At 42.6% G+C, this 12,133-nt stretch overlaps 1 protein-coding gene across 1 annotated transcript in view; it reads right to left on the bottom strand.

The window, feature by feature from the left end:
• LOC135519676 (thrombospondin type-1 domain-containing protein 7A-like) overlaps window positions 1–12,133 on the bottom strand; it is a 93,882-nt gene that overhangs the window by 31,219 nt on the left and 50,530 nt on the right. Inside the window, exons 9-10 of the mRNA XM_064944913.1 lie at window positions 5,784–6,042; window positions 1,469–1,584 (exon numbers count right to left, since the gene is read on the bottom strand). Coding sequence (XP_064800985.1) covers window positions 1,469–1,584; window positions 5,784–6,042 — 375 coding nt within the window. The remainder of the gene's footprint in view (window positions 1–1,468; window positions 1,585–5,783; window positions 6,043–12,133) is intronic.

Below are 12,133 nucleotides of genomic sequence, written 5' to 3'. Positions count from 1 at the left end.
CTTGTGACCTAGCTCTAGCTCTACTTCACTCTCCACTCTGAAACGTGCCGCTGTTCCCTTTTAAATGATGTCGAGACATTCCATGTCAAACTGATGTATTCAGGGTAGAGTGGGCGAATGTTGACTGCTTTATAGTTGCAGTAAAATCATCAACAAGATGGATGCTTTCTCCACGATCAGCGGTATTCCCAATAGACACACCCGTTGAATAAACACAATTAAAAGAACTATAAAGTTCTGCCAGAGCTCTGACTATAGATCACTGGTTCTCAATCCTGGTCCTGGGGACCCAAAGGGGTGCACATTTTTGTTTTTGCCCTAACACTACACACCTGATTCAAATCATCAACCCATAATCAGGCTTTGATGATTTGAATCAGGTGTGTAGTGCTAGGGCAAAAACAAAAATGTGGGTCCCCAGGACCAGGATTGAGGACCAGTGATCTATACTGATTAAGATGTTGTTTTATGGTCCAGGACTGGCCCAGGAGTGATGAATCATTTTATATGAGTGTATTACAGGCTCTGTGTAGCCTTGACCTTCAGTTTCAACCAGTGTGGGTAGGAGGCAGGTCATCCTGTACAGCAAGAGAACATCAGCACTACTATCAAAATATACAACAGACTGTGTGTGGCGAGGGCCAAAGATTGATGCAGTCATGCCAAATATAGAAGTCATCAAAATCTGAACGATGATGATTTCATCCCATAAATCAATGTAATGTATTCAACAATGTTCTCCAGCTGTGGCCATGGCTGTCTGACAAAGGTGACGTGGTCTGAAGGTGTTTTTATCACAGCATGAAAACAACAATAGCAACAACAACATGGCGTCTTGTCACTTGTAGCCACAGGCCAGTATGTTTACTGGTTTGCACTAAATTAGGTCATCTTAGGGTCATCCTACATGTCAATCTGTCAAATGAAATATCCGTAAAGAAACGAGAGTAATGCAACTTAAGGAAACTGTAATGAGTCGTTTACATTGCATGCATCACCCAATTAGTGCCAGTTTCCTTATTCGTCCCAGTTTTCCAATGGTTTATAATATAAATGATTTCTATGCTTCATGATAAAAGCTGACATGCATAATATTCCTCTGAGCGGTTGGATAAGCAAGTAATTCCATTTCGGAGAGCATTTTTGCTCCATAGTACCTAGCTCCCAAGAGACTTACAATGAACAAGTACAGATGTATGATATTAATTTGAGCCAGTATGCTACAGCAGGAAAATAATCCTGCAGCAACAGGAAATGTGAATTATTATTATGTGGATTATAAATAATATACATTTTTTGTAGGGGTTGATATATTTAAGGGAAAAAGTTCTAGGTGGACATTTTAAACTATAGAAGCCTTTTTAAGACTCAAATACACCGCATAGCAGGTAAGTTGTCCTGCAACAGGGTGATCAAATTAAGATCCTACATCTGTATTTGCACAGTAGCTTGAATTCTTCTTTCATACCTGCATCACAGGTGGGAGAGCACTGGGACCAGTCGCTGAAGGGGGTTACGATGCAGTCCTTCTTACAGGGCATTCGACAGGGCCGCACTGTACCTGGACGAGGACTCTCAGGACATCTACATGATAAGCATACACACACACTACTAGTAACACATGCAAACACATAGCTGGTAACACACAGACACAAGCTTCTCACTTTGGCTGCAGGAATTCAAATGACTCATCGGATTGGCCAAGAGCCACGGAGCTATCGAGGAACAATGATAGATTTTTGGCTTAGAAGATACTAATTTCAGAAAGTACTGTAACCTGCTTGGCTTTGTACTCTGTCATTTGTCTATGTAAAACCACTTGGCTTTTACAGAGTGAAATCCAGTGTTTTCTGAAGCACAAACTAGGACAACAAGAAGCAACTGTCTGATAAGAAGTCCTTTATCTATTATGTCCATGTCAATCTATGGTACCACTGACAGATAAGAAAAGAGGGGGCCTCCCGAGTGGTGCAGTGGTATAAGGAATTGCATCGCAGTGCTAGTAGTGCTGCTAGAGATCCTGGTTTGATTCCAGGCTCTGTCGCAGTCGGACATGACCGGGAGACCCATGGAGCGTGCACAATTGGCCCAGTGTCGTCCGAGTTAGGCGAGGGTTTGCCCGGCATGGATATTCTTGTCCCATCGTGCTCTAGCGACTCCTGTGGCAGGCCGAGCGCAATCCACGTTGACAAGGACGCCAGGTGTACGGTGTTTCGGAGGACGCATGGCTCTCGACCTTCGCCTCTCCTGAGTCTGTACAGGAGTTGCAGCGATGGGACAAGACTGTAACTACCAATTAGATACCACGAAATTGGTGAGAAAAAGGGGTAAAAGTAAAAAAGGAAAGAGATCAACTTGTGTCTTATTATGTAGGGCAATTTAAACATGACCTACAGTATACGGCTTTAGCAGCTCAGCAGCGCCTTTGTTACGGAGAATCTGCATTTAATTCCTCCAGGCTAGATTCAGTTCACTATAGATAAGACCCTCCATGGGAATCGTTCCCGTTTTAAATTGATTCTATTACTGGACGATAATCCGTTAGATCGCTGGGATTGTGGTTGGAGCCGGTCTTCATACTTAACGGACAAAGGGTTATATGTAATCTCCTGCCTATAGTTATAAGTACCTCTGATCCCCAGTGAAAGGCCACTGGATGAAGATAAACGGGGGGGAAATTGTCCGTCTAAAAGACATCAAGTCGTCTGATTTTAACGGAACATGGGCTCTCCTGGGGCTTTTTTAAGTGATGTTGCGGCTCTATTTCCTCATCCTATTGCTGAGATAGCATAGGTAGCCTAGCTAGCGCTGATCATCTGGCTCAGGTTTACACACGGGGAGCAAGAGCACTGTCTTCTTCTGGGGTTGCTCCCCTCGTTGGCAGCGTGTCGTTAGGGGAGAAACAAGGTGCCTGACCCACGCACAATGTAAATAACGCAGCAGGCAGCTATGCGAAGAGAGATTCACGTTTAATACCAATAGAGAGAGAGATAAATCCCTCTTTAGTGAGACAAATCCTCTGGCACGTCTGTACACTGTTTCTACACCCCAAAGCAGTGCTCGGGGATGGAGAATAGAGAGCTGTTGATGATGATGATGATGATGATGATGATAAATATGGGTCAGGCTTGGATCAAATCAGTTTCTTATTCCCTCTAGGTTTAAAGAGTTTACACGGATTTACTGCATCAACAACAGGCGCAAAGGTAATGGGAGACTGTTTAAGGACAGGCTACTTCAGAAGACTTCAAAAGAGAAGGCTACAGGTAGCAATCTTCGAGGCAAAACAATAGAAGATGAGACACTTCAACATGATCCAGAGCTTTTGAGCTGAGCATTTAACTACCTCACTTCACCTCCCAGAACTAATGCTGAATTCCCTCCGGCAGACAGAAACACCCCTACTGTTCCCTTTCAATTTTAACGACGTTCCAGACAAAACATAGTTAAATATGAGACACAACAACAGGACCCAGATTGAGTTGTTGCCCCGAGCACTTAACTGCCTCACAGAAGTAATGCTGAAACTAATGCTGAAACGAATGCTGAAACTAATGCTGAAACGAATGCTCCAGCAGACAGAAACATTCCTACTGTTCCCTGTTACTTTAATTGTATTTTAGGCCAAGTGTAATTGATAGGTACTACGCAGATTTTGCATGATAAAAATGACATTCTCATGAAAAAAAAACAGGCCACGTTCATAGTCAGAACACAATACAGACGCCGCAGAAAACTCAGTCTTCGCGGCTATTGAAGTATGCAGATGTTTTGACTGGTCATTAGATTATCCAATTAAAGCATCCTCTGGTTTTGGCCGACTTGTTTTCCCTGCTCGTGTTATCATGTCTTAATGATCTTTAAATGTAATGATTTGTAGTGAGGCAAGAAACACAACGTTAACTCTGAGTCTGTCCCACAGCACATCATTAAGAAGAGTTTGCTAGGGTAATGTTTTTGTTCTGCTATTTTCTATTATCGCTTCAATAATCTGTTCGGCAAGAGATTCTTCAAAATGAGCATACTGTGTGGTTGAACAGAGAGTGAGGAAACATTGCAACCCACATCGTTTTAAGAGACCACAAAAGCACACAAAGCCTGGCACAGGACGATAAGCACTAATTAAATGCATTATTAACAAGTACAACAGCAAATAAAACACAATTTGTTTAATATTCGGGGAGAAAACAGCTCCGGCTTTGTGTATGTTTCTTTGGCCACTATCTCGACAGCTTTCAACCATCTGTCATCCACAGTGACTAAACACAGTTGTCATTAGGACACATCCACGTGATTGACTATGACTGTCAAACACTATCACAATTATTCATCCCAACTCCTTTTCCGACTGTCCAAGTAAGAATCAGTGCGATAATACAAACACATCGGACATCAATCCCCATGCAAATTGTCACAATCAATAAATCAAGATGTTTTAGTTCCAAATCCCCCTGCAGTACTCTGTATATAGATTAATAGAAGCGTATGCCTGATGGAGTGACATATATGTCTCTGAGAGACTCTCTTCTCTATTGGGCTTTGACAGTGTGTGTGATGACACTGTGTGAGGTTCACTGCCTCGAGGTGTGTGAAGACAGCTCTGCTCCCTCTGTGAGTGAGTTGGGGCACATCTGCATACACACCAGCGAGGCAGGCATGTGTTTGTTTGCTCTGCCAGGTTCCTGGGGGAGGGCTAATCAAACCTACCTGCCAAGTAGGATGGTGGGAAGAGAAGACACAGGTGGAAAAATAACAACTAGAGACCATGTCAAGTCACAATGCAGCGCACCGAGTGCAGGTAGGGTGAAACCACCTCTACACTGAAGCTCGATAGCTACTGGCCTTAGTGGTTTCGTTTGGAGATGAGTTGACACCATCTCTCCAAGGAATGGAAAAGATTGGCGCCAATTGGACATGGACTCACCCTGACATTAGACCACTTTTGAAGTCTTACAATGACTGACAAATATTGATTTTAGAATGAACTATCCCTTCACAACAAAGGGCTTATAGACAAAGCACTGAGAGAAAGCACTTTTGGAGCTTTGCCAGCTTCAGCGGTCTTAACCTAATCCGCCATGACAGGGCAAAGCCTCTTTAAGAGCAACAGCGGTTTGAAAGAATGCAAAACATGCAGGAAAGTTATTTCATAACAAAGGCAAAATACAGTGGCCTTAAAAGGATATGGACTCTATAGCAAAGCCTACGATGGCCCAGCACCTTGGACAGATACCACTGGGAGGTTTTACTTCAGGACCATGGATAGCAACAAGATCAGTAAACTGTAGACTCAAGGTTAAGATTTCTGGATCTTACATACAGCAGGTTAATTAGTTAAATAAACATAACATCCCGACTAGGTAAGCCTAGCAAAGCAAATCAGCACCCATGCAAGAGCAGAACTTTAGGCGAACTGTAAAGTAAACTTATCGATGCATTTTGAGGCTGCGGTGTTATGTTCTGCATTGCAAACCATCGACATCCTGCAGCTCTCATCTTGTGGTGATTTAATTGCCTTAAAGTATCCAAGCCACTTAATTACTGTCATTATCATCAGTGGGAAATTACACAGGCCTAAATGAACAGGGTTAATTAGCCTGTTTGGGACGGCATATATATTTATTTATCTGGGTTTGCCTGTGGAGTAGAGATAGGGCTTGAAAGCGACTCTTCATACTGTATGACTGCTTGTCATACCTTTCTAAATAACTTTCTAGCTTTCTCTCTTACACAGACACACAAACTCACGCACGCATACACACCTAGGGCCTAAATGTTCTTACTTCTTGGGCGGCACCTGTCCCACGTTGACCCGGACACAGATGACCTTGCGTGTCTGCATGCCCTGGGAGCAGGGGCCCTGCCCATTGGTGTTTGGGCCAGCAGCAGACCTGGGGCCAGTGGTGGTGTTGAGGGCTGAGGCTGACGGATCTTCAGTACAGGGGCCCCAGGGTCCAGTCTGCCAGTGATACACTGTACATGCATGCTCGTTGCAGTTCCGCACCTCCTGCAGAGAACTGCTGTTGGGGCACATGCCGCCACCTAGGAACATTCACGCACACATGCACACGCGCACACACAAACAAACGCACACACACAGAAAGGGCCAGCTGATGAGTTATTTTATAGAGGTCCGGCATCGTGCACAATGACAGTGCAACATATGATAAGCAATACATTCAAATTCTCTACCACACCACACACATATACAGGGTAGTCCCAATGTCATCAGTTAGGGAGACTCTGGCTTATACATGAAGCCCTTAAATAATGTCAGATTCTGTCAGAACAAAGTCTGAAAGATTCAGGCAATTATTGATAGTGACAGTCCATGATTGTGATGAAAGACCTCCCCCAGTGATTGACAATGCATTTTAATCCTCCATCCCACTTTGAGGCTCAGACGATTCCTCTCCTCCTACTGCTAGTTGCAAGTCTGATTACCAACCCACTTCTCCATCTCTGTCGGATTTAAAACATCCAACACAACCAACATCACTCTGTCCCTTCCTCACCTCTCTCTCTCTGTCTCTCTCTCGCTCTCTCTCTCTCTCTCTCTCTCTCTCTTCTGTCTGTCGGTCTCTCGCTCTTTGTCTCTCTGTCTCTCTCATCTCTGCTCAGTGGAGGCAGGTGGGTCGATAGAGTGAGATTCAGAGCCCTTAGTGCTTCAGAGTAATTGCAGACACTTACAGGTTTGGGCAGTGATGAAGGGGCATTGTGGGACTGTAAGTCCTCCACACCTGCAACATCCTGAGATGAAAGCCAACCTGTTCCATAATGAGCAGCAGTGGTGTTGTTCACAGGCCGGTCAATGTGGAATGCCAACTCAGACCAATCTAAACCTGATGGCAAATGAACAGACCTCCTCCTCCTTCCTTTCTGCTGACTGCTACCTGCTTACATCGCTGACTAACCATGTCGGTTTGCTGGTTCTGCCAATAGCGTAAACAAACCAGACAAGTAAGCCACAGATGGTGCCCAGACTGACCTAGAAAAGTGGTTTGGGTTGGGAAGAGGTAATGTCTATGTCGATTCTACGGGGAGTTGTAGTGGATGATTTATGAATGGTGAAGCAAAATCAGTCCAGTCTTAATGTGACAAGTTGAACTGCTTTAATGCTACGCAAAGGCTGCGGCTCGTGGAATATAGGTTCATTCATGTTTGCGGTATGAATTTCATCACTTTTCTGACTTATTCACAAAATTTACTTGGAAAGACATCCATAATGTATTGGGTGTCTGAGCTAGCGTGGTTACATTTAGTATGCGGCTTATGACACTGGAGCTTGGGATCACCTAACAGACGGCACACTTGACTGCTAAAATATCTATATTTCGAGAGGTTTTAAAAATGTTATTTCCACATTGGTGCCTTTCCACATTGGTGGGGAAGAACACCAATCTGAAAAACTTTCAAGGCCCAATATGCAGTTTCTGTATCCATATTTGGACTTATAAATAAATTATATGTACCGACTAGAAGAATATAGCTTAAAAAATGCCTAATAAACTTTGTTAATCCTCTACAGGATCGGAGGGTCCCCCGTTGGACAGTTGAGCTAACGTAGGCTATTGTTATTAGCATGAGGTTGTAAGTAACAAGAACATTTCCCACGACATATCTGACATATCTGGTATGGCAGAAAGCTTAAATTCTTGTTAATCTAACTGTCCAATTTACAGTAGTGAAAGAACACCATTCTATTGTTTGAGGATAGTGCACAGTTATAAACTTGAACAGCACAGACTAGAATATGTTCTGGAATTCATCCAATGACATTGAGAAATATATCACCTCAGTCATCGGCTTTATCAATAAGTGCACTGATGACGTCGTCCCCCCAGTGACTGTACGTACACCAGAAACCATGGATTACAGGCAACATCCACATCGAGCTAAAGGCTAAAGCTGCTGCTTTCAAGGAGTGGGAGACTATTCCGGATGTTTATAAGAAATCGCGCTATGCTCTCAGACTAACGATCAAAAAAGCAAAACAATACAGGATTAAGATTGAATCCTACGACACCGGCTCTGACACTCGTCGGATGTGGCAGGGCTTGAAAACTATTTTGGACTACAAAGGGAAACCCAGACGCGAGCTGCCCAGTGACGCAAGCCTACCAGATGAGCTAAATGCCTTTTATGCTCCCTTCGAGGCAAGCAACACTGAAGCATGCACGAGAGCACCAGCTGTTCTGGATGACTGTGTGATAACGCTCTCAGTAGCCGATGTGAACAAAACCTTTAAAAAGGTCAACATTCACAAAGCCGTTGGACCAGACAGATTACCAGGACATGTACTCAAAGCATGCACGGACCAACTGTCAAGTTTCTTCACTGTCTTTTTCAACCTCTCCCTGACCGAGTCTGTAATGCCTACATGTTTCAAGCAGACCACCATAGTCCCTGTGCCCAAGGAAGCAAAGGTAACCTGCCTAAATTATTATCGTCCCATGGGCACTCACGTCGGTAGCCATGAAGTGCTTTGAAAGGCTGGTCATGGCTCACATCAACAGCATCCTCCTGGACACCCTAGACCCACTCCATTTTGCATACTGCCCCAACAGATCCACAGGTGACGCAATCTCAATCACACTCCACACTGCCCTTTCTCACCAAGACAGTTGTGAAGAGGGCACACAAAACGTTTTCCCCTTCAGGAGATTGAAAAGACATGGCATGGGTCCCCAGATCCTCAAAAGGTTCTACAGCTGCACCGTCGAGAGCATCACCGCCTGGTATGGCAACTGCTCAGCATCTGACCATAAGGTGCTACAGAGGGTAGTGTGAATGGCTTCCTGCCATCCAGCTTCCTGCCATCCAGGGCCTATATAATAGGTGGTGTCAGAGGAAAGCCCATAGAATAGTCAGAGACTCCAGTCACCCAAGACTGTTTTCTCTGCTACCGCATGGCAAGTGGTACCGGAGCGCCAAGTCAAGGACCAAAAGGCTCCTGAACAGCTTCTACACCCAAACCATAAGACTGCTGAACAATTCATAAAATAGTCAAAGGACAATTTACATTGACCCCCCCCCCCCCTTTTAGTACACTGCTGCTACTCGCTGTGTGTTTGTTACCTATGCATAGTCACTTCGCTCCCACCTACACATACAGATTACCTCAACTAGCCTGTACCCTACGCAGTGACTCAGTACCGTTGCCCCCTGTATATAGCCTTGTTATGTTATTCTAATTGTGTTACTTTTTATTATTACTTTTTATTTTAGTCTACTTGGTAAATATTTTCTTCTTTTTGAACTGCACTGTTGGTTAAGGGCCTTAGGGCTAGGGGGCAGTGTTCGGAAGTTTGGATAAATGACGTGCCCAAAGTAAACTGCCTGTTACTCAGGCCCAGAAGCTAGGATATGTATATTGGTAGCATTGGATAGAAAACACTCTTGAAGTTTCTAAAACTGTTAACATAATGTTTGTGAGTATAACAGAACTGATATTGCAGGCGAAAACCCGAGGAAAGTCCATCCTGATTCCACTAGATGTCAACAGTCTTTAGAAAGGATTTCAGGCTTGTTTTTTGAAAAATGAGCTTGAATTTGTAGTTTTTCAAGGTGGCTCTCATTTGGACTGTAGTCTTGTGGCGTGCGTGGATGAGGGTACGCACTTTGTTATTTATCTCTGGTATTGAACACACTATTCTCCGTCTTAAATTTGATCATTTATTTACATATTAGGGTACCTGAAGATTGGTTAGAAACAGGTGTTTTTTACTTGTTTGGACAGAGTTTATTGGTAACTTCTGGGATTCCTTTCTTTGCATGTTGAACTAGTGGAACGGGTGGATTATTTTATCTCTATTTATGACTTTTGTGACGCCTCTGCTGTTTTGGAAAATGTTTTTTATGCTTTTGTGTGTGGGGCGCTGTCCTCAGATAATCGCATGGTATGCTTTCGCCGTAAAGCCTTTTTGAAATCTGACAAAGCGGCTGGATTAACAAGAAGTTACGTTTTTAAATGATGTAGGACACTTGTATGTTCATGAATGTTTATTATTAGGATTTTAACATTTGAATTTGGCTCGCTCTAGCTTCACCGGATGTTGTCGATTTTGATAGCGCACGGATCCCGTTACCGGTAAGAGGTTTTAAGGGCTTGTAAGTAAGCATTTCAAATCAAATGTATTTATATAGCCCTTCTTACATCAACTGATATTTTTATTTTTTTATTTTACCTTTATTTTACTAGGCAAGTCAGTTAAGAACAAATTCTTATTTTCAATGATGGCCTAGGAACAGTGGGTTAACTGCCTGTTCAGGGGCAGAACGACAGATTTTGTACCTTGTCAGCTCGGGGATTTGAACTTGCAACCTTTCGGTTACTAGTCCAATGCTCTAACCACTAGGCTACAGAAACCCAGCCTAAAACCCCAAACTGCAAGCAATGCAGGTGTAGAAGCACGGTGGCTAGGAAAAACTCCCTAGAAAGGCCAAAACCTAGGAAGAAACCTAGAGAGGAACCAGGCTATGAGGGGTGGCCAGTCCTCTCTGGTTGTGCCGGGTGGAGATTATAACAGAACATGGCCAATATGTTCAAATGTTCATAAATGACCAGCATGGTCAAATAATAGTAATCACATTTTTCACGGTAAAGTCTACACTTGTTGTATTCGGCGCATGTGACAAATAAAATTTCATTTCATTTCAATTATTATTAAATCAATTAGGCACATTTGGGCAGTCTTGATACAAAATGTTGAACAGAAATACAATGGTTCATTGGATCAGTCTAAAACTTTGCATATACACTGCTGTCAACTAGTGGCCAAAATCTAAATTGTGCCTGGGCTGGAATAATATATTATGGCCTTTCTCTTGCATTTCAAAGATGGTGGTACATTTTGTTTTTTTAAACGCATGTTTATTTCTTTGTATTACCTTTTCCAGATGTAATGTGTTATATTCCCCTACATTAATTTTAAATTTCCACAAACTTCAAAGTGTTTCCTTTCAAATGGTATCAAGAATATGCATATCCTTGCTTCAGGTCCTGAGCTACAGTCAGTTAGATTTGGGTATGTCATTTTAGGGGAAAACTTTACAAAAGGAGCGGGTCCTGAAGAGTTTTAACTGTTGTACCCCATCAGAAGCTAAAATATCAGCTTGTTTAACTCTAATGTTTGTAAACAAAGTAAATGTAAACAAACACTGTACAGCCTCAGAACAGGTTTAAAACCATACCTTTGATATAATGGATCATCAATCCTTGCATCCATATCTCTGTTTATACATTTTAGAGTGGTTCTATTTCTCCAGCCCCACCCCTCAGCATTTTACTGAAACAGTGACACTTTTTTTATTGTTTCACCAATGATTTGCCCCTTTAAATCATCTACCCAACACTCTACGCTAACAATATCCACTACTCATCACCTACTACTGCTACTACTACTATTACTGCTACTAATAGTACGACTACTAGTACTATTACTCATTTTAAAGATAAAAATAGAATGTACCAGAAAGCTTTGGAATCTTTGGCACCCTTGAAAGTCCTTTGGAAAACATTGATATAGAATGTTAAAATTCTCACATCAAGATATGAGAACGTGTAAATACATTTGAAGAATGAGTTATACTTACTTACTGTACAACAACAAAACCAAAAGCAACTACTTCTTTCACTACATCTATTGCTACTAGGATTTTAAATCAAATCTATGGTGCCCAAAGGTTGTCGAGGTATAACTACAGTAAAGCCTATAAACATGGACAGAAATCCAATTATTTTGTCATTTGCCAACATATCGCTAAGGTTAAATGTAGCGAACAGCTAGTTTCAATCAAAAGTGTTACCCTCCATCACTGTGATCCAAGCCACTACCATTGCAGTTACTGTGGGGAGGTTAACAACATGCAGATCAACTTTTAGCCAAATGTTTCAATGAAAACAAAAAATCATAGTGACAGACAGAGGTACAGACAGACAGACAGACAGACAAACAGACAGTAACAGATAAAGGGACAGACAGACAGTAACAGACAGTGTGATAGAGAGACAGTGACAGTAACAGACAGACAGACAGACAGACAGACAGACAGACAGACAGACAGACAGACATTAACAAACAGTAACAGACAGAGGGACAGACAGACAGGCCGTAACAGACAGTAACATAGA

The sequence above is a fragment of the Oncorhynchus masou genome, chromosome 29 (assembly GCF_036934945.1).
Source record: "Oncorhynchus masou masou isolate Uvic2021 chromosome 29, UVic_Omas_1.1, whole genome shotgun sequence".
NCBI lineage: Eukaryota > Metazoa > Chordata > Actinopteri > Salmoniformes > Salmonidae > Oncorhynchus > Oncorhynchus masou.
The sequence above is the reverse complement of the archived record's forward strand: the minus strand, read 5'-3'. Positions and strand labels throughout refer to the sequence as shown.